General features: G+C 36.4%; 1 protein-coding gene across 3 annotated transcripts in view; it reads left to right on the top strand.

The window, feature by feature from the left end:
• Positions 1–25,635, top strand: part of HOMER1 (homer scaffold protein 1) — a 144,047-nt gene extending 118,412 nt beyond the window's left edge. For all 3 annotated transcript variants that reach the window (XM_019462912.2, XM_019462911.2, XM_019462910.2), the window contains exons 6-9: positions 823–979; positions 5,328–5,438; positions 6,061–6,141; positions 22,712–25,635. In XM_019462912.2, coding sequence (XP_019318457.1) covers positions 823–979; positions 5,328–5,438; positions 6,061–6,141; positions 22,712–22,900 — 538 coding nt within the window. In that variant the 3' untranslated portion in view covers positions 22,901–25,635. The remainder of the gene's footprint in view (positions 1–822; positions 980–5,327; positions 5,439–6,060; positions 6,142–22,711) is intronic.
• The last annotated feature ends 1,307 nt before the right edge of the window (positions 25,636–26,942 follow it).

Here is a 26,942-nt window from a genome sequence, read left to right on the forward strand (position 1 = left end):
TTTGTTTCTGCTCAGGTCATGATCTCACATTTCGTGAGTTCCAGCCCCACTCTGCACTGTCAGTGCAGAGCTTCGGATTCATTCTCCCCTCTTTCCACCCCTACCCCATTCATGCTCTCCCACTCTCTCAAAATAAATAAACTTAATTTAAAAAATCAAAATACAAAACAAACAAAAATAGACTCATAAGTACAGACAACAAACTGGTGGCTGCCAGAGAAAAGGGGAGTGAGGGGAAGTAGGTGATCAAGGGGATTAAGAGGTACAAACTTGTAGTTATAAAGTAAGTAACAGGGATGAAAAGTACAGATTAGGAAATATAGTAAATAATGTAATAATAGCTTTGTATAGTGACACACAGTAACTGTATTTACCATGGTGAACATTTTGTGATATATATAATCATCAAATCACTATGTTATACACCAGAAACTAATATTGTATGTCAAAACTGTGTTTTTATGAAATAAAATTTTTAATGATATCTCCCTCAAATATACAGTAGATTATTAGGTTTTGCTGATAGGTATATCTATATATACCTATATAGATAGATAGAGTGTTTATTCCTCAAAAGAGAATGAGTAGAAACTCTCCTGTAGATATCTGTAACCTGTTGTAATGAAAGTGGGAACTAGTTCACATTAAGCTTTCTTCACTTGCTAGGTTTTCTTCACTAGGAACATTTCATTGAAATAGTTTTTATACTTTTTGGATTATCTTTGAAGCATCCATGAACTGTAAAACTAATAGAACTGAGTCCTGCTGTCCCTTCAAAGTAACAATATTCAATGTAATTGATAGCATTTTCTTTTATTTTAGTTCAGCAATCAGCAAACATTGGGAGGCTGAACTGGCTACCCTCAAAGGAAATAATGCCAAACTCACTGCAGCCCTGTTGGAGTCCACTGCCAACGTGAAACAATGGAAACAGCAACTAGCTGCATATCAAGAGGAAGCAGAACGTCTGCACAAGCGAGTAAGTTCAGAGCTGCTGCCATCCATAGGGATTTATGGCTAACAGACTTCACTGCTCAGCAGAGACTTACATGTAGTAGACTCAGTTCAAGGACATCTTTTGGAGATAATCGTTGGTTGTCAGAACATATAGATAGATGGTAGTATAAGTGGGTTTATTTAGTTAAGAAAAATATTTTCTATTCTGTCATTATCTGTGAAAACCTTGGTAAGTTATGTCTTTCTTTCTGCTCAGTAATCTCATCTGTAAAATAGAAATAATAATTGATACTGTGTAGAATTCCTGTGAAAATTAATTGAGAAAGTGAATTGACATTTAGTTGCACTGAGCTAATGATAGATGCTTTTATTATTTTATTTTTATTTTTTAAAAAAGGAACAGGAGTGCCTGGGTGGCTCAGTCGGTTAAGCGTCCAACTTCAGCACTGGTCATGATCTCACAGTTTGTGAGTTTGAGCCCTGCATGGGCCTCTGTGCTGACAGGCCTGAAGCCTGATTCAGATTTGTGCCTCCCTCTCTCTCTCTACCCCTTCCCCACTCATGCTCTGTCTCTCTCTCACTCTCTCAAAAATAAATAAAAACATTAAAAAAATATTTTTTTTAAAGAGCAACTTAAAATATCCAGGTAGGAAACGCTTTATAAAAGTTGGGAGGTGCCTGGGTGACTCATTTGGTTAAGAGGCCAACTTTAGCTCAGGTTATGTTCTCATGGTTCATGAGTTCGAGCCCCGCATCAGGTTGTCTACTGACAGCACAGAGCCCACTTCAGATCCTCTGTCCCCCTGTCCCCGACTCATGCTCACTCGATCTCTCTCTCTCTCTCTCTCGATCTGTCTCTCTCTCAAAAATAAACATGAAAAAAAATTTTAAGAAAAAATAGTCGGTTACACAGGTTTCCCCCACTATCCAAAAATAAAGCATTGCTGTGAAACCTTTCCTAAGCTCAAGTGGCATAAAGCAAAGAGTATCCCCTACTTTAAAGTTCACATCATATCACTTCACTTTTACAAAAGACCTACATTAGTATCTGTTTTTGCTACTTGACAGAAATCTGAAGATGATTTTCAGTTTTACCAAAGAACAACATTACCTAGTATTACTAATCTAGGTCTTTCATAAAAGTGAAGTGGCATAAATGCAAGCTCTCAGAAAGTGGGGGAGCACCTGCATTTGAAATTCATATAGGAAAAGAAAATCAGAAACCCCAGTATAAGTAATATCAGAAGCCCAAACAATTACTTGTGAAGAATTTTTTTTGTGCTCAAAGCATTTACATTTACCCAACAGGAAGCAGATGCCACTAATTTCCTTTTTTAGAAAGGATGCCAAACAAGTGAACTTCATAGACAATAGGAAATTGTCTTACTACCAGAGCACAATTTAAGGAATGTAATAGGACCAGAATGACAAGGGAAATAATATAGAAATGGAATAGACACAGGGAGGGAGACTAAGAAACCTGAATAAATATCATCCTATTATATGTATAAAGGTTAACTTAAGAGGAAGAAGAAGAAGGTTCTTTAATGAGTATAGAATTTCCATTTAGCAAGATGAAAAAGTTCTAGAGATCTTTTTCACAATGGTCTGAGTATACTTGTACACTTAAAAATGGTAAAGATGATAAATTTAATTATGTGTTCTTTACCACAATAAAAAAAATTAACTCACAACAGTTAACTCATGAGCCAATAAATATTCATTGAAAAACTATCATATCTCCTTATTGAGTAATCCTTGCCCTTAAGGAATTTTTGGTTTAAATAATTAATTGAATTTTAAAGATTTAAGAAATGAAATCTTTCTGTTCACATGTTTATAATTTTCAGTGCTCTTCCTTCCTTTTTATAGATTTGATTTCCATCAAGGTATCCTTTCCCATTGGCCTGAATTAACTTTGCAATTTTGGCCAGGTATAAGGACAGCTTTTTGACTTAACTACAGGTTGCGTTTTCCTATTTCTTCACATGTGTAGTCATTTTCAGTTGTGTGTATAGACATTAAAAATTAGATGCTATGCTGCCTATAGATGCTCTCATCTTATTCTGAATGATGTTTTTTATTTGAGCAAGCAGTTAAATGACTTACAGATTTCCTCGAATTTGTGGAGGTGTGGACTTACGCTTCATTATTAGAGTTGTTTTATTTTAATTTTGCCCTTAACCCTCTGGAGAATCCCCTAGTCCTGAGAAATCTTTATTTCTAAGGCGTAACCCTTCGGGTGCTTCAGTGGAAAGTTTGAGGTGATAACCAATGTCCTCTAATTTGGTGGGACTCAAACTTCAAACTGTTTTCTCTATGGTGAGCATGAGCACTACCACCTTAGCTCTTTCAGCCTTCCAGCTCCCCACACCCCACCATGCTGGACTCCTTGGATTCTTACCTGTGCATGTTTAGTTCAAGGGTTGACCAAAGACTTGGAAAAAGTCTCTATGCTTATTTGGGGCTTTCTTCATACAGTTCCCTCAATTTCTAACTGTTTCAGCTGTTCTAAGGAGTCCCCAAATCATCAGGCTCCTCAGGCTATCTTTTAGTCTTTTGCTCTATTTGGTCACTAACCAGGGCATTCAAGCAGTTGAATTTTACATTTCGTTCATGATTTGCCATTGTTATCTATGGGAAAGTTTTTTTAATAAAAACAACTCCATCATTATGAGAACTGGAATTCCCCGTAAGGAATTTATTACCTAATTGAACAAAGAAAACTAATAAACATTGAAGAATAAGGAAATAATTCCCAAGATTTTCAATACATTTCATTTTATGGACCACAGGACAGGAGAGCCTTGACAGATTGAGTAGATAGGAATGGCTTTCTGGTGAAAGTGCATGCTGAGCTGAGAGTAGAGGGTTTGATGAAGTCTGAATGGCCTCAGAGGTAAGAGAGGACATTCATATCCAGCAAGATGGGTACGAGAGTTGTTTATTCTTTCTTCAAGTTTTATTTATTTATTTTGAGAGAGAACATGCACAAGCCAGGGAGGGGCAGAGAGGGAGAGAGAAGGAATCCCAAGTAGGCTTCTTGTTGTTAGCACAGAGTCTGGCACAGAGCTTGAGCTCATGAACCATGAGACCATGACCTGAGCTGAAATCAAGAGTAGGATACTTAACCAACTGAACCACCCAGGCACACTGAGAGTGGTTTGTTCTTAGGACAAGGAGACTTGCCTGCTTTTAGTTGGAAAAGTGATAAATCACATACTGTGAGTGTCTTGGATGATGAGGATAGTTAAGTAGTTTAGGACTGGTATATGCAAGACCTGAGGGTTAAGATTTGATGTAAAAAAAAAAAAAAAAAAAAAAAAGAGCCTTTGAAAGACTTTGAATGGGGGAGTTAAAGATCACAGATGAATGTTAGTTTGCAGAAGAGGTAAAAATAGATTACAGTTAAGTCTTCTGGCAAGCCATTGCTGTTCTTTAGGCCTGGATGATAAGGGTCTGCACAAGGCTATTAGTACATGAATAGAAAGGACAAAAGTGTTAAGAAAGGTAGAGTGACATTTGTGGAGTGTAATTCGATATTTGGAAAACGTGAAAGAGAAGGATTTGCTGTGTTTCTTTAACAGTCTAGAATTCACTGCAGTCTAGTCACCCAAAATGTATGAGCTCCCGATGTATGTAAAGAGCTGTGATAGGAGGTATATGTATGTTTTTATGTTGACTTCTGTCTCTTTTGACTGTCAAATCCAACAGTGTTGTTGGACAGGATAACTTTTAGGGACTCTGCCCTTCTCTGTTCTCTCAGAAAATACCAAGTGCTTATTAAAAATTAGGTAGCTCTTTGGGCCCTCAGTACATTGTTATTGACTAAAAAATGTTATCTTTTGCCACAGAGACATTATTGATATGAAGTCATTCTAGTAATAGAATGATTTAAGTTGTATTTTTAAGCATATCTTTTCTTCCAGATTCTCTTAACATTTTGGAAATGTATTTGAAAAATTTCTCACTTCTGCAAGGCCAGTTTTCAGAAGCCATGTTTAATTTGAAAGCTACAGATGGAAGGCAGATGGCTATATCTGATTTTGAATATGTTTTCATAGGAAATTTTTAAAGAAAACTTCATTATAGGGATTCTCTGCTATCATTAATCATTTAATTTTAAGTTTTCCTGATTTTGCCCATGACCAAGCCATATAAATAATTATTTCCCTAGTCTTTTTTCTTTGTCCTAGATTCATGTCTTTAAAGAATCTATTCATTCTAAATAAGTGTCTTAATATTTCTGTTAATTGATTTTCATAAGTTCCTTCAGAATTCATGTTTTAACTATCAGGAGTTACTATATTTTCAGCAAGAAATCCTTGGAAGTAGTCATATAACTTACCTGTGTTCTCCTTTCATTCTAGGTGACTGAGCTTGAATGTGTTAGTAGCCAAGCAAATGCAGTGCATACCCATAAGACAGAATTAAATCAGACAATACAAGAACTAGAAGAGACGCTGAAAGTGAAGGAAGAGGTATTTGCTACTTTTTACTCATCTGTAATCTGGCTAACATATGTATACAAAATATTTGAGCTTATGTCAGATTTGCAGGTACTTTATGGAGTAAAGTAAGGTCGTGGGATGCTGTTTAGGGGTGTGAAATGTTTTTTTTTATTAATATTAAGCTTGTTCATATTTTCTCCTTCCTTATTTCTGCTGTTACGAACAATGATGAGGCAGTCAGACTGAGATGCTGCCTCTTGCCTTCTGTGTGAGAGTTGCATTCATAAAATCAACAGAAAACCAGGAGAGGTTAAATGAATTTTATACGCTGTTGCTTTCTCTGGTTTCTGGTCAGAAGATTTAACATCCCAGGAAAGAATTATATCCACAACCTTAACATATTCCGATGGTTGTTTCTAAGCGGTGCTGTCTCAAAGCCCGCAAGTGTACTTGTTGCTTAAGATTATCATGTAGTAGACACCATACCCATAAAGACAAATCACCCCTCTAAAATTTAGTCAGTATAAAGGAATGTTTTTTTAATTATTTTTTTCCAGGGACTGGAACAATGATTTCAGGAAAAAATAAGACTTTCTCTTTCCTTGATTTAGTTTAAATATTGTGGCTAAAGACCTTGCTGTACTTTTTCTAGGAAATAGAAAGATTAAAACAAGAAATTGATAATGCCAGAGAATTACAAGAACAGAGAGACTCTTTGACTCAGAAACTCCAGGTGAGCTGTAATGACGTTTTGATTCATTTCTGCACAGCAAGGCATCACTCATTCTTTCACATAGTAATGACTTTTTTCTCTGAAATTTCATTTCGTAGGTTCTCAGTCCTTTTTCTTTTCCAGGACTTCTCATTCGGGCCTAATCTTTGATTTGTCAAAAATTACCTGATACCTTTATCTCGGTAGCATATGATCATCATAGATGGTCATTTATAAATTGTCTTCAGTAAATTATTTTAGAAATTTCTACTTTGTAACATAAAAAATACCCTGAATTTAAAGAGAATTTCTCAAATGGATTTCATTCACTTGAGAAGTTCTCATTTTTTTTAACACTGAACTACTTAGCATGAATTACAAAAGTAGTTGTGCCCTAATGGAAATCAAGTTAGTACTGTTTTTCTTCCTTTATACGAATTAATTTTACTCACTTTTTTTGCATAAGTAATATGTTTCTTGGCTCTCATTTACATATGTATATCCTGTGTCAGTGGTTAGGGAAGAATTTTAGAATTCATTATCAAAGTGCCCTGGCACCTCAGGTACTTTTACACCCCAGTGGTTAGCTGCCTCTATAAAGAGAGGTTAGGGCCACTTTAGAGTTGGGAGTAGAAATAAATGTATGTACAGAGTGAGGAATTTGGGCTGAGTGATGATGAGTGGGACCTGAAAGCCCAGTATTAAAAGGAGTACCATAATTATAATGAGAATGTCCAGCATTAATTGAGTGCTCACTTGCACCAGACACTGTGTTAAGCACTTTACTTATATTGTGCATTTATTCCATGTAACAGTCATAGGAGGAAACTGAGGCTTGTATAGGTTAACTTGTCCAATCTCTCTTTAAGTAGGCAAAGTTCTTTGACAGCGGAAATGGGTTCTTTATAGAGCATCAACTATTTCCCTCTCTCTCTCCTGTCATTTGACTTTCAGCAGTCTGAGAAAAAGGAGGTGGTTTGTTTTGGTTAGCCCTATTAAATGTTGTTCCTACATTTTAATGATCTGTGTAAATTAGTGGTTGTCAACTGGGGGCAGTTTTGTGCCGCAGGGGACGTTTGACAATGTATGGAGACAGTTTTGATTTTCACAACTAGGACTGTACTATTGACATCTAGTAGGTGGAAGTCAAGGATGCTGCTAAACATCCAATTATCTGGCCCAAAATGTCAATAGTGTCAAGGTTGAGAAAGCCTGGTGTAGAACTAAAAGATGAAGCATGGAATCAGGGCTAGAGGAGGTGGAAGAAATCAGTGTGGCTTTGCCATTTGTTCGTTTGTTTCGGGCTGTCATTGTCTGAGTACTTGCTGTGCTTCAGGCATTTTGCTAAGCACTTGTATACCATCGCTCTAATTCTCAACTAATTCTCACACTAACAAATGTGGTAACCCCATTTTCAAAGAGAAGGCAGCAGTTCGGGGGTGTTAACAAGTTTACAAGACACTGAGCTAGAAAGTAGTAAGGCCTAAATTTGTTTTGATTCCCAAGTCTCTGTTCTTTCTGTATTAGCACCTCACTGCTCCAGGCAGTCAAGTGGCCAAGACATTCCTGACAATTCTTTAAAAACATTTTTCCAGTTACATACACATTTACATTGTCCCAGAGAAACCAACAGGTGATTTTTCATATCAGACTTCTAAATGTATTTCATCATTGACTGAGCAGTAATTGAATTTTAAAGCTGGCTCCTGGAATAGTGAATATCAATGCTTACCTTTTCTTTCACCAAGTATCAAAAATGCTTATCAAAACAACCTACATGGAACAGGGCAGGGAAGCTTTCAGACCTTCGGATGCGCTGGTCCCTATTTGTTTTAGGTCTTGGCTCACGTGTTAATTTCTCCAACTTCTCAATTTAAGCACTGCTCTGCAAGGTCCTCCCAGCCCCCTACTCCCCCCACCCCAGGTACTCTTTGTAATATTACCATGTTTTATTTTCCTAGTAGCCATTGTCAGTATCTGAAATGATTTTATTTATTTTTAAAATTTATTTTGGAATGATTTCAGATCAGAAAAACTTGCAAGAATAATACAAAAATTTTTTTCATAGACCTTTCACCCACATTTCCCAAATGTTAACATTTTTTGCTGTATTTGTTTTACCATTCTGGAACTCTGTGTATGTATATACATACATACATACATACATACATACATATGTGTGTATACATACATACATATATACACTTCTATGTGTATGTATATATATATATATATACATACATACATGTATATATATATATACATACACATATATCTTTTTCCTGAAATCTTTGAAAATACGTTTAAGATACAGTATCTCTCTCTCTCTTTTTTTTTTTAATGCTTTATTTATTTTTGAGAGAGACAGAGACAGAATATGAGTGGGTTAGGGGCAGAGAGAGAGGGAGACACAGAATCGGAAGCAGGCTCCAGGCTCCGACTGTCAGCACAGAGCCCGACACGGGGCTCGAACTCACAGACCGCGAGATCATGACCTGAGCCGAAGTAGGACGCTGAACCGACTCTGCCACCCAAGCGCCCCAAGATACAGTATCTCTTTACCTCTAAACACTTCAGTGTGTATTTTATAAGAGTAAGGACATTTTCTTCTATAACCATCAAAAATTATCTGTCTACAGACCTTACTCAAATTCCCATAATTGTCTTAATAATCTCCTTTATAGCAAAATTTAAAAATTGTTTTTCTGGTCCAGGATTTATTCCAGAATCACATATTGCCTTTAGTTTTCATGTATATTTATTTTGATGTTTGAATTGTCCCACATTTGGCCAGTTGAAACCCCTTCCAGCTTCTGGTTCCTTTTGATATGACACTCTAATTCTTTAAAGAATTTCTTTATGTATTAGTACAACATAATCCAGGCTCATCTTGTATTTTTTCAACAGCCTTGGAATTCCAATAGCCTTGGAATTAGCTATTTCTTCAAGGAGAAATTTCTTTTAGCAAAGATTGATATTTAGAAGCCAAAACCTGAGTACTAGATAAGCTTCTTGTTATTAAGTTGGCATTGTTTCTTTTCCATCTTAATAAACAGAGCTAGAAGTACACACATACCACATTATGTCCATTTCAGGTACGTATATATGTCTTTTAAACTGAATTCTTACCCATACCTCCCACTGTAGTCTAATACTATGAAGTTCATTTTAGCCTTTTCCTTATTCATATCTGTAACTTGTTTACCCAACACCAAGAAACCTGGAGGCACCTGGGTGGCTCACTCAGTTAAGCACCTGGCTCTTGATTTTGGCTTAGGTCATGATCCCACAGTTCTTAAGTTCGAGCCCCGTGTCGGACTCCGCGTTGACATTGTGGAGCCTGCTTGGGATTCTCTCTCTCTCTCCCTTTCTTTCTGTCCCTCCCCTGCTCACACTCTCTCTCTGTCTCTCAAAATAAATAAATTAATTTTAAAAAATACTGAGAAACCTGCTTCTTATTACCCACAGTATATTTATTTACTTTTTTAATCTCAGAAAGCACAGAAAATAGTTGTTGAATTACTAAATAAAACCACTGCAAGAAAATACAAACAAACCCTTACCAACTAGAGATCAGTATAATTCTTTTTGTCCTTAGCCTATATCCAAAGTTTATTGGGTGAGTTCTTCCACTCCTCTGCAATTGGCTAGGTTCTTCATTTGAAACACATTTATGTTTATTTGTGTCATATTCCATTTTAAATGTATTTTATTTCCCATTCTTCTTCATTTCATAGCATGCATTTAATGAGTATATGAAACATTAGTGTGGTTCCAAAAATCAGAACTATTCAGAAAGATGTCTTTAGAGAAGTATGAGCCCCTTCAGTCCAGACTAGCCTAGTTTCTGTCCCTTTCTTCCCACCCCCCGTATCCATCTGCCACCCATCGGTAACCAGTCACATTAGTTTCTGGTTGATCCTTTCTCTGTTTCTTTTTACACAAATGAACAGATCTATTTGTTTACCCTCTCCTCCCCTTTTTTAAATGATATCATCCACTAGATTATTCTTTTGCACTTTGCTTCTTTAACCTGAAACATATTGTAGAGATCACTCTGTCAGTTCATACAGATCTTGTTCATGTTTGTTACAGTTGTATAGTACTTCATTTCTATGTGTTGATAGTTTATTTAGCCACTCCTTTGTATGGGTATTTAGGCTATTTCCAGTGTTCTGCAACAATACTACAAGTAATGTTGTGCATAGGTATTTTGTTATCATTGGAGGTATATATTCAGGATAGTTTTGTTTTTTTTTTTTGTTTTTTTTTGTTTTTTTTTTTTTTTAGTAATCTGTACACTCAACATGGGGCTTGAGCTCATTATGACTCCAAGATCAAGAGTCTCATGGTTGGGCACCTGAGTGGCTCAGTCAGTTAAGTGTCCAACTTCATCTCAGGTCATGATCCTGTGGTTTGTGAGTTCGAGTCCTACATCAGGCTCTGTGCTGACAGCTCAGAGCCTGGAGCCTGCTTTGGATCCTGTGTCTGTCTGTCTGTCTCTCTCTCTCTCTCTCTCTGCCCCTCCCCCACGCGCACACTCTCTCTCTCTCTCTCTGTCTCCCCCCCCCCCCCTCAAAAATAAGTAAACACTAAAAAAACAAAAAAGAATCTCATGGTCTTCTGACTGAGCCACCCACAGGAAAGATTCTTAGAAGCAAGATTTCTTAGTGAGAAGATAAACACATAAGTAGTTTTGTTAAATATTGTCCAGTTTCCCTCCATAATGAATTGTGGCAGTGCTCACTCATACCACCAGCATGAGTGCATGTGTCTCCATAGCCTCACCAACAAAATGTGTTGTCATACTTCTTAATTGTGTGATAGGTGAAAAATGGTATCTCTTGTGTATCTCGTATTATTATGAGTCACATGAACTTCCTTCATAAGCTTAAAGATCTTTTCAGTATCTTTTTGTACATGTGTGGATTGGGTGTTCATGTCTTTTGCCTTTTCTTGATAGGATTTTTGGTCCTTTTTCAAGAGTTCTTTGTATTCAGGAGTTCTTTATATATCTGATTACATGTTACAAATATTTTCTCCCAGTTTGTTGTTCTTTTTACTTTTTCCAAGGTAGTGTTGCTTTATGTAGTAGTCAGATTTCTTCCTTTCTTTACTTGCTTGTGGCTTGTGAATAATAGAGTTAGATAACTCTTCTAAACTCAGATGATATAGGAATTTATGCATATTTCCCTCTAGTACTTACAAGGTTTCATTTTTTACCTTTAGATCTTCGAGTACTTGGGGTTTATTTTTTTGTGTATGGTATGAGATGTGTATCCAATTCCATCTTTTTCTAAATGCCTGTCCAGTTATCTCATTACCATTTATTTAAAACATCATTCTTTTTTCCAGAGATTAGAGATACTTGATTTCTATGTGTATTTTGATCTATTGCTGGACTTCCTGTTCCACCCCATTGGTCACTCTATTCATGTGTCAGTACTACACTGCATTAATTGTAGAAGCTTTAATGTCTGGGAAGGCCAGTTAATCTTCACAGCGTTTCTTCTTCATTGCTTTTCTAAATATTCTTACGTATTTATTTTAGCATATGAACTTCAGTATTAACTTCAATACCAGTTTTTGTGTCAACTAAAAATGTAGCTCTATAAAAAAACTTTTATTGGGATTGCTTAAAATTTATTTAGGAGTGTTTTAAGGTTTTTGTGTGTTTTTACATATTTCTTGTTTATCCATGTTTTGTCTTTTTTTGTTTCAAATGGGATTTTTTCTATCATTGTATTTGATTATTGTGTGTATATGTTGAATTCTGTATGCTTATTTTATATGCTGCTACCTGACTATTTTATTATTTGAGCTTGTTTTGTCATTTATTGCATTGATTCAGTAAGATTGTTTTGGTACGATAACACATAATTTGCAAACAGAGATAATTTTATTTATTTCTCCAATTCTTATGCCTCTGTTGATTTTTCTTGTCGAATTACACCTTAAAAACAGTAGTAAAGGGGCACCTCTGAGATTCAGTCGATTGAGTGTCCAACTCTTGATATGGGCTGGGGTCATGATCTCAGGGTCATGAGATTGAGCCCCATGTCTGTGCTGTCAGCACAGAGCCTGGTTACGATTCTCTCTGCCCCTTCCCCATTCACATGCTTGTACATGTGCTCTCTCTCTCAAAATAAATAAATAACCATTAAAAACAAAACAATGGTATAGTGTCAAACAGTAGTGGAGTTTATGGGCTTATTTTTGTCCCTTATCTTAGTGAAAATGCCTCTATTATTTTTCCATTAATAAAATGCTGGATTTAACACTAAAATATATTTTATCATATTATGAGACTGTCTTTCATTCCTGTTTTCTTGGCTGTTTTTACCAAAAATTTTGTTAATGGCTTTTTTTAAGTATCTTTGGAGGTAGCCATAATTCCCTCCCTAGATCTATTAATATGTTTTGTTTTATTAATAGATTTTCTAATACCAAACCACCCTTGCATTACTGGAATAAGTACCGTTATCTATGATATATTATTCTCTTAATGTGGTTTTAGATTTTCATCTTTTATTATTTTTAATTTTTACATGATACTCATTTGTAATATTGGTCTGTAATTTTCTTCCTTTGTGGGGAAGCTGTATTTATAAGATTTAGGTATCAAGGTTATACTTTATACAAAGTTACACTTCAGGAGTACCTGGGTGGCTCGGTTGAGCATCTGATTCTTGATTTCAGCTCAGGTCACAATCCCATGTTCAGATGCTCAACCGACTGAGCCACCCAGGTGCCCCTTAAAAAACAATTTTTTGGGGGGATGCCTGGGTGGCTCAGTTGGTTGAGTGTCCTGACTTCGGCTCAGGTCATAATCTCACAGTTCGTGAGTTTGAGCCCCGCGTCAGGCTCTGTGCAGACAGCTCGGAGCCTGGAACCTGCTTCGGATTCTGTGTCTCCCTCTCTCTCTCTGTCCCTCCCCAGCTTGCACTCTGTCTCTCCTTCTCTCAAAAATAAATAAACATTAAAAAAAATTTTAAAGAAAATTTTTTTAAAGTTATACTTCAGTTATACTTCATACACTTTCTTCATTTTCTGTGCTATGGCGTCATGGATGTCATATTGCAACTATCGGATCTTTGAGCATTTAATAAAACTCTCTTTTGACACCATCGGGGCCTGGTGCATTTTTTGTATAGTTCCTGGATTATTCTGTCTTCTGTAGCTATTGGACTGTTTAAGTTTTCCATCTAGCTTTCATATATTCAGCAAGAACTCTTATTTTATATAGTTGTTCATTATCCTTTTCTTCTTGATTAAGTAAAGTTAAGCAATGGTATGTCCATTTCGTTAAATTAAAAAAAAACTTTTTTTAATGTTTATTTGCTTTTGAGAGAGACAGAGTATGAGCAGGGGAACGGCAGAAAGAGAGGGAGACACAGAATCTGAAGGAGGCTCCAGACTCCAAGCTGTCAGCACAGAGCCTGACGTGGGGCTCAAATTCACAAACTGTGAGATCATGACCTGAGCCAAAGTCAGATGCTTAACCAACTGAGCCACCCAGGCATCCCTAAAAAAAAATGTTTTTTAATGTTTGTTTATTTTTGAGAGAGAGAGAGAGAGAGAGGGAGAGAGAGATAGAGATAGAGATAAAGTGCGAGTAAGGAAGGGTCAGAAAGAGGAGACACAGAATCTAAAGCAGGCTCCAGGCTCTGAGCTGTTCGCACAGAGCCCAGTGCGGGGCTTGAACTCACAAACTGTGAGATCATGACCCGAGCTGAAGTCGGATGTTTAACCAACTGAGCTAACCAGGCACCCCTATTTTGTTAAATTATTTTAAAAATATTTGGCTTGGTTCATCAGTGTCACTGTCTTTCTGTCCTCTACCTTATGAATTTCTCCTTTTATCTTTACTATTTCTGCTTCATGCTTTATTTTGGTTGACTTTTTATTCTTTTTCTAGCATTTTAAGAAGAGAATTTAATTCCTTTATTTTTATTCTTTCACTTTTATTTATACATGTGTAAGGCTATAGATTTTCCTCTGTTGCTTTAAAGTGTATTCCATAGATTCTGGTATTTAGTATTTTCATTATCATTATTTCCTGAAATTCTGTAATTTTGGTTTTATTTACTTTGCATGCAAGAGATGTTTAAAAGAAGGTGCTTTAGGGGTGCCTGGGTGACTCAGTTAAGCATTCTGACTCTTGATTTTGGCTCAAGTCATGATCTCACAGTTTGTGAGTTCAAGCCCCACTTCAGGGATTGGGGATTCTCTCCCTCCTCACTCTGTACCTATCCCCAGCTCATGCTCGCTTGCTCTCTCTCTCTCTCTCTCTCTCTCTCAGAATAAATAAATAAGCATTACAAAAAATAAAGGGATGCCTGGGTGGTTCTCTCAGGTGAGTGTCTGACTCTTGATTTCAGCTCAGATCAAGATCTCACAGTTTTTGAGTTCGAGCCCTGCATCAGGCTCTGCTCTGAAAGTGCAGAGCCTGCTTGGGATTCTCTCCCTCCTCTCTCTGCGCACCCATCCCACCGCCCATCACTCACTTGTGTGCTCAGTTGTGCACACTTTCTCTCTCTCTCTCTCTCTCTCTCTCTCTCTCAGAATAAATAAACATTACAAAAAATAAAGGGGCAGAGTAAATTCTGTCGGTTAAGTGTCCAACTCTTGATTTCAGCTCAGGTCATGATCTCACAATTAATGAGTTTGAACCCCACGTTGGGCTTTGTGTAGAGCCTGCTTGGGATTCTCTCTGCCTCTCCCCTCCCCCCAAATAAATAAATAAACTTTAAAAAAATAAAAAATAAAGTGCTTTTATTTCCTGGTGGAAGGACTTTAGTTTTTTGATTTAGTTACTAAGTTCTAGTTTTAGTGCATTGTAATCACAAGGGTTTGTAGAATTTTTTTTTTTGTTTTATTTATTTATTTAAATAATCTTGACACCCACCATGGGGCTTGAATCACGAACCGTGACTCCTCCAGCTGAGTCAGCCAGGCACCCATATATAATTTCTACTTTACATAATTCACTACACTTTGTTGTATATTCTCATTTATGGTCAGTTTTTATGAATGTTCTTTGTCGATTTTGTATTTTATCTCTTGTATTCTTACCTTTTCTTTGTTCTACTTAATCTGTCCTATATTGAGAGTGGCATAGTAAAGTCTGTTTTCAGTGTGTTTTTATCCGTGTCTCCTTACAACTCCTGTAATTTCTACTTATTGTGAAGTTAGTTGCTGTGTTTCTTGGTACATAAACATCATGGGTATATCTTTATTTTGAGTTTTGACTTTTAGCATTAAAGTCCTTCCTTTGCCAGTATCAAAATTCCTCATTATTCTGAAACCATCTCCATTTTTTTGGCTTTCTTAAGTGAATTTCTCAGTGGAAGGACCATTCTATTTTATGATTTTGTTTTCGGTTACTAGTCTTACTGCATTGTGATCACAGAGTAATTTTTGTAACATTGATACTTAGTGTAACTTAATACTACTTTTTTATGACCTAATGTAAAGTCAGTTTTTGTGAATGCTTCTTGTGTGTTGTGTACATATAGTCAGATAGTGCTTTGTGAGCCAAGCTATATTTTTTTTCCTTTTACTAGGTAACTCATTCATATTTATTGATATGATATTTTTAAAAAAAAATTTATGTTTATTTTTGAGAGAGAGAAAGTGTGTGTGAGTCGGGAGAGGCAGAGAGAGAAGGAAACATGGAATCTGAAGCAGGCTCCAGGCTCTGAGCTGTCAGCACAGAGCCCAGAGTGGGGCTCGAACCCATGAGCTGTGAGATCATGACCTGAGCCTAAGTTGTACACTCAACCAACTAAGCCACCCAGGTGCCCCTTATTGATAATGATTTTTATGTTTGGTTTCAACTTGTCATCATTATTTTATATAATAGTGTTCGTGTATTATGTTAATTTGAATTTTCTTTTACCCTGTATGTGTTCTTTGCCTTTTTATATCTTTGATATTTAAGATCGTCTTAACTTTGTTGTAGTGGTTACCTTTAGACTTAAACCTTTTTAAAATATTCCTAGTCACCTGTGTTCATATTTAAATTTTCATAATCTGGTTTGTTTGTTTTTAATGCTGTCTAACTTTGAACTATTATATATTCAGTAATTGCAAGCTTATTTCTGCTTTTCTCTTTTCCTTTCCTTTTTTCTCCTAGTTTCTAATTGCATTATTTCTACTTTGTCAGAATAAGTAACATTTTGATTTATTTATTTATTTATTTATTTATTTATTTATTTATTTACTTTAAGAGAGAGCATACACATGCACACTCACATGAGCAGGGGAAGGGCAGAGAGAGAGAATCCCAAGCAGGCTCTCTGCCATCAGCATTGAGCCCGATGCAGGGCTCGAACCCACAAACCACAAGATTGTGGCTTGAGCTTAAATCATGAGTTGGACACCCAACCAACTGGGCCACCCAGGCACCCCTAGTAACATTTTTATATTATTTTTTAACCATCATCCATCCTTGTTTTATTCTTTGATATATATTACATATAGTACATGGTCCTTTCTTTGAAGTTTCCACAATAATCTGTTGGTTGGATGAAGCTTATCTTTAGTGGATGGTTCCCGAAGAGCTCATGGTTTTAAGCTGTTTTTTTAAAAGACTTAGTACTTGGGTGACAGGTAGATATAAAATCCTTGGTTTGTAATTTTCTTTCTTTGAGTTTCTTGAAAATGCCACTCCATTATTACCTTGTTTTTATGTCTCTTTTGAGAAATCTATTCCAGTCTAGATGCCTGGCCTTGGAAGTTTAGAACCCATTCTGTTTGTATGCCCTGAGGATTTTTCCTTTATATTTAAAATCTAATAGTTTTACTAAGATAATTCTGAGATTGATTGTTGCGGGTCAGTTTTCTCAGGTACTTGGTGGGCCCTTTTATTTTTTTTTTTTATTTATTTATTTTTTTAATATATGAAATTTACTGTCAAATTGGTTTCCATACAACACCCAGTGCTCATCCCAAAAGGTGCCCTCCTCAATACCCATCACCCACCCTCCCCTCCCTCCCACCCCCCATCAACCCTCAGTTTGTTCTCAGTTTTTAACAGTCTCTTATGCTTTGGCTCTCTCCCACTCTAACCTCTTTTTTTTTGTTTGTTTTCCTTCCCCTCCCCCATGGGTTTCTGTTAAGTTTCTCAGGATCCACATAAGAGTGAAACCATATGGTATCTGTCTTTCTCTGTATGGCTTATTTCACTTAGCATCACACTCTCCACTTCCATCCACGTTGCTACAAAAGGCCATATTTCATTCTTTCTCATTGCCACGTAGTATTCCATTGTGTATATAAACCACAATTTCTTTATTCATTCATCAGTTGATGGACATTTAGGCTCTTTCCATAATTTGGCTATTGTTGAGAGTGCTGCTATAAACATTGGGGTACAAGTGCCCCTATGCATCAGTGCTCCTGTATCCCTTGGGTAAATTCCTAGCAGTGCTATTGCTGGGTCATAGGGTAGGTCTATTTTTAATTTTCTGAGGAACCTCCACACTGCTTTCCAGAGCGGCTGCACCAATTTGCATTCTGGTGGGCCCTTTTAATTTGTAGATTCAGGTCTGCCTTTATTTCCAGGAAGTTTTCTTGTGTAAAAGTTTTAAATATTAACTTTGTCTTATTGGGGTGTTTTCTTCTTCAGGAGCTCCAGTGATATGTAACTGGATTGGATTTTTTTTGTCTTCTGTTTCAACCACTTTCTCTCTGATTTTTTTTTATATAAATGTTTATTTGAGAGAGAGAGAGAGAGAGAATACGGGCAGGGCACAGACAGAGAGAGAGGGAAAGAGAGGATATGAAGCAGGCTCCAGGCTCCAAGCTGACAGTGGAAATCCCAGTGTTGGAGCTTGAGCTCATGAACTGTGAGATCATGACCTGAGCTGAAGTCGGACACTTAACTGACTTGAACCACCCAGCCACCCCACATTCCCTTGAATGTTGAAAAATAATAATTGAATAAACTGTATTTTTTTTGCAAATGTATTTTTTATTTTATAATTCAGTCTTTATTTCTGATGTGATTTTGCCTTTTTCTTCTGTTTCTATCAAGCTTTAATCACTCCTCATTTTTTTTTTTTTGATTTTTTGGCCCATTTCTGTTTTTTGTGTTTAATATCTGACTCAGGCTCTATTTTGAATGCTTGACAGTATTTAAAGTTTATTTTGGGTGTAATGTCTACACCCAACATGAAGCTCAAACTCATGACCCTAAGATCAAGAATCCCATGCTCTTTCCCTTTTTTTAAAAAAAATATTTTTTCAAGTTTATTTACTTATTTTGAGAGAGAGGGAGAGAACAAGCACAAGCCAGGAAGAGGGAGAGAGAATCCCAAAGAGGCTCAACACTATTGGCGCAGAGCCCAACTTGGGCCTCAAACTCACAAACCATGAGATCATGACCTGAGCCGAAATCAAGAGTTGGACACTTTAACTGACTGAGCTACCTTTGTGCCCAAGAGTCCCATGCTCTTCTGACTGAGCCAGCCAGGTGCGCTGTTTGATGATATTTAATTTCGAGTGGAGTCTTCTGTTTTCTTGTGCTTCATAGTTGGTTTTTTGTGGGGACTTGTATTTTCATTCAGTGAAGTGTCTAGAGTTTCATTTTGTTTTCATCTTACTATAGTTTCTGTAGATGAAGATATGTCACATCTTTGTATTTGGTGGACTGAGTGGCAGTTTTGGGTGGTTTACAAATTCTTAGTTAAAAACCACTCACTTTTTGGGAGACAGGTAAGAGAGAAAGCTTGGGAAATGTCTTTGCTGGAAATTGAAGTTTGTATTGTTCTATTTCTTCATGACCTGAGATGCAAGTCAGATGCCTAACCGACTGTGTCACCCAGGAGCCTCTGTAAAAAAAATTTTTTAATCACTCTAGTGTTTAGGCTCTATATCTAACACAGAGAGTGACCTTCTACCCATTAAGATTTTGTACTTTTTTTTTTATATTTATTTATTGCTAAGGGAGAGAGAAAGAGGGAGAGAGAGAACCTCAAGCAGGCTCTACACTGTCAGCACCGAACCCAACATGGGGTTCGAACTCACCAACCATGAGATCATAACCTGAGCTGAAATCAAGGACCAGATGCTTAACCATCTGAGCCACCCAGACACCCCTTTATACTTTGAATTATTGCCCTTTAAAACATTCGAAGGGCCTCCATTGCTTTATCAGGACTGAACCAGGTCTGGATGCCCCTGGCACATGGTTACCTGTCAGGGAAGGAGAAGAGGAAATTAGTAGCACACAAGTGGTTATAAGTAGAAGAATAAGTTAGGAGTGAGAATAAACGGCAAGAAGAGGCTTGGAAAACATGGACATAAGGTGGACTACTGGGAAGTGCCCACAAACCAGGGCTCCAATTGCCTTGTGTTGGCCATGTGCACAGCGTTGGCCATTCTTGCTCTAGGATTATATTCTCTGCTTCAGAATAGACCAGCACTGTCAGCACTGTATTGGATCCCTTTTGTTACCTGCCTGCTAACATTCCTCCAATCAGAGAAATGGTTGAGAGTATGAAACTCTGTCTAGAGAGAACAATGCAATTTTAATAGCTGAGGAAATTTGGTGTTTTGCATGCTTCCATTGAAAATGTTTGGATGTTTCATTGATTGGCAAGGAGAACAAAGAAGGCTTTCATTTTAAGGAAGGCTTTAGAGGGCATAATGGGTGGTGCCTGGTGAAGTGGGTGTTTTCTAGTGAATGACATTTGGTCTATTTTTATAGTTGGAAACATTCTACTCTTAAGCTTATTGTTTAAGCAAGCAAGAGAGCATACTGTGCAATCATGAGTGGAATTTTTACATTTGATCCCAGGCTCTTTTTTCTCCCTCATAGTTTGGAGCCTCCATGAATGTGCCTATGAATTTATAAGTATTTTATTGGTTTCAGATCCTGCTCTCAGTTTACTTATCTTCTCTTTGTGGATTATTCAAAGGAAGAAGATTAGAAACATACTGGGAAATATCTAACAGTAAATGCTTTTTTTTTTTTTTTAACTTTTTTTTAATGTTTGTTTATTTTTGAGAGAGAGAGCATGAGCAGGGGAGGGGCAGAGAGACAGGGAGACACAGAATCTGAAGCAGACTCAGGCTCTGAGCTGTCGGCACAGAGCCCAACGTCGGGCTCCAACCACAAACCGTGAGATCATGACCTGAGCCAAAGTCGGACGCTTAACCAACTGAGCCACCCAGGTGCCGCTCATCAGTAAATGCTTTAATATTAGATTGGGATTTCTTAAATTCTTCATTTATAACTCATTTGAGCTGCTGTATTACTTTATTATATTTTCCCAGGTTCTTGCAGCTCCTCTGTGACTCTTGCTTAGGCCTTTCTCTTAGTTATTTCTGTCAGAGCAAGTGAACATTTATGTTCAGAATCCTAGATCAGGATTACCTTCTTCTGTGTATTCAAGCCAAATTCCCAGTTATTTTTCTCAAAAGTTGAATTTTTACAGGTATTGTAAGAGAAGTAAATATAGGGGTGCCTGGGTGGCTCAGTTCGTTGAGCATCCGACTTCGGCTCAGGTCATGATCTCACACTCCATGAGTTCGAGCCCCACGTCAGGCTCTGTGCTGATAGCTCAGAGCCTGGAGCCTGCTTCAGATTCTGTGTCTCCCTCTCTCTCTGCCCCTCCCCTGCTCATGCTCTGTCTCTCTGTGTCTCAAAAAAATAAATAAAAACATTAAAAAAATTAAAAAAAAAAAGAGAAGTAAATATAAAAAGTAAAAATACCCATAATCCTAACAACTGCAACCATTTCCTATTATGTACAGTAATTTCCAGTGCTTGTCCTCATGCCTACCAATTTTTGTCTATTTGCACTCTGCTGCTTGGTATTGTTTTTTTCATTTAACATTTACCGGATTCTTTCAAAAATTAAAAAAAAAATGTTCCACCACCCTTTAGACTTGCTGTAATTTTTTTAGAGATTTACATTTAAATGATGCTTTAACACTTGAAACATAATGTTTTCTCGGGCTGATTCATATTGTATTATTAACACCAAAATTTTGTCTTTGTTCCATATAATTTATATATGTAAATATAATTTGTGTCAATCACTTAATTCCTCTCAGATGTAAAAGTGAGCTTTCCTGGGGGCGCCTGGGTGGCTCAGTTGGTTAAGCGTCAGACTTCAGCTCAGGTAGTGATCCCATAGTTTGTGGAATCGAGCCCTGTGTTGGGCTCTGTGCTGACAGCTCAGAGCCTGGAGCTTGCTTCAGATTCTGTATCTCCCTCTCTCTATCCCTCTCCTGCTTATGCTCTGTCTCTGTCTCTCAAAAATAAATAAACTTTAAAAAAATTTAAGGGGCGCCTGGGTGGCTCACTTGGTTAAGTGTTCAACTTTGGCTCAGGTCACGATCTCACAGTCCATGGATTCAAGCCCTGCTCTGTGCTGACAGCTCACAGACTGGAGCCTGCTTTGGATTCTGTGTCTTTCTCTCCCTCCCCCTCTTTCTCTCTCTCTCTCTCTGCCTCTCCCCTGCTTGTGTTCTCTTTCTCAAAAATAAATAACATTTGAAAAATTTAAAAAGTGAGGTTTCCTGGGGCGCCTAGGTGGCTTAGTCAGTTAAGCTTTCCAACTCTTGATCTCTGGGTTGTGAATTGAAGTCCTGTGTTGGACACCATGCTGGGTGTGGAACCTACTTTAAAAAAAAAAAAAAAATGAGCTTTCCAGAAAGAATATATAACTTTCTATGAATTGCTTATCTGAATAGCTTATTTAAAGTGTAATAGTCTGTTTTCTGCCGTTTTTCTCATTTAGAATTTTTAACCAAATTTAAGTCTCTAGCTCACTATATCCTTTTATTTTTTAGAGTCACTTATTATATTTGTTATGCTCAGGAACATTTTTAGAGCGGTAATAACTTCTAATTTTTAAGTATGCTGGACTTCATTCTGTTTTTTAAAAAAAATTTGTCATGTACCTTTACTTCCCTTTTGTTGTTTTCTCTTCTTTCCATGATTTGCAGTATATTGGAATGTCAGCTTTCTAATTCTCTCATATGTATACTTATTACACGTCTTGACTATAGTTTTTAGCCCTTGAGCTGTTTGCTCTGCCACCTCGATCCATTTGATAGGCAAAACAAAGAATAATGAACATGCTCAGAGGTTCCTAACACCACATTTTAGGAAGTTGTTGTCTTCCCACAATCTTTCTCAGGAATTGCCAATGAGGAGAAAAAAATTTGTCTTTTTCTCTGTTTGCTTTCACCTGAGTGTGTTCGCAATTGTGCAATAAGAAGAATAGGCAGGCAGAAATTGACATGAGATGTAGCTAATCCACAAAATGGGTCTTTAATCCTATCTAAGTATTTGAAGTGCCTGAAGGGTTGCCTAGCACAAAGTAAGCAATCAGCAAGTTTTTGTCGGGTGGATGGATGGATTCATGAACAAGCCTGTCCATAAAATGCATGGATTTCTCAGATGGCAAAATTCTAAAAACCTCTTTAAATGGTACTACCTTGAGATTCAGAAACTCATCCTCCTACTCGTCCAAGTGCATTAACTACCAGAATATTAGTAATAACAAAAGTTATATTGCTTTCTAAGTCATGAACTGACCTGTGTATATATATCACACTTTTGTTTCTAAAGGAAGTAGAAATTCGGAACAAAGACCTGGAGGGACAGCTGTCTGACTTAGAGCAACGTCTGGAGAAAAGTCAGAATGAACAAGAAGCTTTTCGCAATAACCTGAAGACACTCTTAGAAATTCTTGATGGAAAAATATTTGAACTAACAGAGTTACGAGATAACTTGGCCAAGCTACTAGAATGCAGCTAAGAAAAGTTAAATTTCAGTGCCAATTGATTAAAAAATACACTGTCTCTCTTCATAGGACTGTTTGGGCTCTGCATCAAGATCGCACAAAAAAATTGAATATCATTCCTCCTCCAGGAGGATGATCTTTTGAAAATTGGAATTGTATATTTCAGTGTAAATTTTAGAATTCAGCTTGTAGCTAGTTGGGGAAAAAAAAAGAGATGAAAACTTGAACTACAAATTACCTCCATGTATATTATTGGCCATAGTTAACTAGAAAGTTATAAATAGACACTTAATGCAATCTTTTTTTTCTGATATTAGCCAATGGGAGAATTAACAATGTCTGGGTCACATCCCCTTTTTGTGTTCAACACAGTGAAGGTTATCTGCTTCTTAAATTAATTTATTTATGATATCTAAAGCTGTGTTTTGTGCAAAAACTTAGTGATGAAAGCCCTGTCTTCTGTTGTAATCTGAATAATTTCTCAGGATATTTTTGCACTGCTAAGAAGCAGTGCCATTACCAATTAATTCTTGCCAGGAGTGAGAGAGAGCTGTATCTTTAATTGAAACATACTTAACTAGAACTGGGTGTATAGAGTTCTTCCCTTTTTTTATACTGGAAGATATTTCACTCGGTGACCACTCTGGTACACTCTGGTGTTCTTTAATCTTGTCTGCTGTATAGTTTACTTTTCCACATTGATTCCATGTATTTATGAGAAGATATTGTCTCCCATTTTATTACACATTTTAAAGCCAACTAACGAAGGCAGCTGAGTCCCTCAGAAATTTTTCTTTTTAAATTTCTAATAAATTTGACACACAGTACTGAAATACAGCAGCCCGTCATTGACGGTCTGGTCTAGCAATGTTAAGTATATTTACAGAATATGCAGTTACATTTATTTATATATTTTGCAAGAAATCTTTTCTGAATGATCAATGCATTTCAATTTACAAATAATAATGGTTACTGGGGAACTGTTTATTATAGATCATTTTAAGGTGTATAGCAATTTTAAAGGGGATCCATTTCCATCAAACAGCCAATCAGAGGACTGTGGGGGTTGGAGCCGTGTACTCTGTCTGGGTCTTCACATCAACCACATCTCTAGTCAAACCTCACAAGGCAATATTCTGAACTGTTAACTAGGCATTTCAAAACAAGAATTCAACAGGCTCTTCTCAATGAACAAGTTTTAATGTTGTTTTGATGTAATTTTAAAAGACTTTTAGCAAACATGCATTTCTTTCTATATTTCTTTGAAGAAGCTATTTTAAAAGTGAGCCAAGTGCTGTCTAGTCTGCTTATGGAGTTAGGAATGCATCAGAGTCCATATATCTTTGCTGTACAATGCCTGTGATGTTGAGGAGGGTTCTTTTTTAAAGTGTATGCTTGAGTATCTGACTCTGTGGAGTCTACGAATGCACTGACTTTGTTTGTACCCCAAAACAATTGAATTGTTAAGTACAAAATTAAGCTAATTAATCGATTTGTAACCATTTTTTCACTCACAAACAGCAACGCAACACTAGACAATTTTGTTTTATATATGTATGTGTATGTATGTAAATACATACATATTAATTTATATTAGAGTGAAAAATAAATGGTTTGTTTCTAAAGTTAGTTTCTAAAGTGAGTTTTCAGGTGTCTCTGAAAAGTTTATATCAGACACTTAATCATCATGTATTATATGTGCTATAACATCATGTAAGTTACCTCCATCTATTTTAGGATATTTTCCTCACCTGTTTATTATAGGGAGGATAATTTAGGTACACAAGCTCAGAGCTGAGATATTTCTCTGATAAATCAGGTAATAAAATTATTTGATTGATGGAATTTTGAAGTAGATGTGATTTTATCCATCAGTTTCTGAGTAATAAAGAGCACCAGATTTTAATTTAAATAGGGGATTTAACACTAGGGATCAGGGAATTTAGTTATGAAGAGTTAAAAATTAAAAAAAAAAAAACAGTATAAGCTATTGAAATGGTAAGTGAATTATTTTAATGATGTAATAAGATATTTTTAAATTTTGACATAGTTGTCATTTAATGGGAAAATAACTCACCAAAATGTCTCCACTTGAGTTGTACTGATATGTGAGACATGTGTGTAATTCAATATATACATATACCCATATGTATATACAGAAAATTATTTTTAATATTTTCCTACTGATAAGAAATTTAAAATTGGAAATTTTGTGAGTTTTTTCCTTGTCCAATAAGGCCTAATTTTTTTTCTTTTTTTAGGGATTTAACAACTTGAGGGCTGCACCTTTAAATTCCCAGATTGTCTTTAGACGTGTACAGTATATGGGATAAGGTGGACACAAGTGCACATATAAATAAAATCTTCTTAGTAAGACTGTTTTCAGTATTAATTTACAGTAGGAGAGTATCTAGAAATCGTCATCTACAAGTCATAATTAGGTTGTGTGCCTACTGTAGTTTTCTCCATTTCTGTATTGTAGAAATAAAAGTTTGCATATTAAAATTTGATTTTTCCCAGAGACAAGTATTATATGATGTATCTATATTTAGATCAAACTGTGGTAATATATTTATCAGAAAATGATGCTGGGGACTGTAGCCTGAACATGGACTTGAAGTGACACAGAAAAGGAGAGCAGAGATCGATCCCATTGTGTATAAGTTACTATATGATAATTATGAATTCTTGTACAAAAAACAACTGAAAAAAAGGAAAAACAAAAATACAGTTTTTATTTTGAAATACATTTGTTGTTCTCTGGAGAATGTACTTTATCTTCTTTTTCCTTCAGTCTTTTACAGATACTTTTTAAAAGGCATTTTAGTGATGGCAGCATTTGCTCAACTCCTACAGGTGCTACTGGATTTCACATTTAGTGTGTTATGTTGTGAAATCCTAACTTTGACATAAACGGTTTTATGAGTATCTCCCTGCCTGGAAAATTAGTTTTTGTTTCTCCTCTCTCTCCTTCTCTCCCTCTTTGTCTCTCGCTCCTTCTCTCGCGCTCTTTTCTCCCTTTCTTTCTGCAGATTAAAAAAAGTTCATGAAGTTACATCCGTCCTTGTCCTCACAGAAGAGCTTCAGCCCTCTCATGGATTTCATGTTTTGCTCTCATTTAACTGCCGGGAAGCAATTAGAGGAAAAGCTTGCAGGTTTTTTTTTCAAGTGGAAATAAAAGGGACACTCGAAATTAAACTACCACCTTTTAAAGCTCCTTTTCTGCCCTGTTAAAATTAAATGTCTTCTCTCACATGTGTGCTCTGGCCTTCCATGTTTGTGTTTAACTGTGGAGTGAGCATCTCAGCTGCTCTCTCCCTGCAGACCTGGTTTTCTGTCTGTTCTGGAAGGGACACTGGCCAGAGGCAAAACTTGTTTGGTGGCAGTGTTTTGTTTTTTAAGAAATTGTGTCGTTTATTGGGTATCAAATGATTTTACCATTCCCGATAAGCTGTGCGTGAAGTCCTGGAATAGTCTTCATTGAATTTTTGTCTTCTTCATGTTTAGCTCTGTTTCCTTACCATTCATAAGGTAAATTAATTTATATAAAATCTTGAGGAAGCTTTCAGGTAAGAAGTAGTTCAGAATGACATGTTTAAAAAAATTTTTTTTTCTCAAGTAGGATGCTGTACTATAGTAAGTATTGGTTGAGAAGATAATTTTCAAATGAGAGAATATTTTTTAAACTACTAGAAAAGGATAATTTTAGAATGGAAGCAGGTGAATCATTCACCCTACTTTAGATTGTGAAATGCATTTTTTCCAACCTAAAATTGGACCTTACATTTTGACAACAGTTTTTCTTTATGGGAAATTGATATGTACATGTCACAGAAATGTAAGCATCATTATTGAATTAAAGAAATGGTTTGTTGTTGTTCATATATTACCTAGTAAAATAGCTAACAATTTTATCCAAGAAAAAAACCTCAAAACTCAAATCAGCACTGCACTGCCTAGTGATTTCTGCTTCACTAGATAGAAAAGAAACATTTGAAGTTATTTTTACCCAAAACAGGTGACCCAGGTAGAGAAATTGCATCTATGCTAGAATAG

This window comes from Panthera pardus, unplaced genomic scaffold, assembly GCF_024362965.1.
Source record: "Panthera pardus isolate Hobbes unplaced genomic scaffold, ASM2436296v1 HiC_scaffold_2, whole genome shotgun sequence".
In the NCBI taxonomy this organism is placed as follows: Eukaryota; Metazoa; Chordata; class Mammalia; order Carnivora; family Felidae; genus Panthera; species Panthera pardus.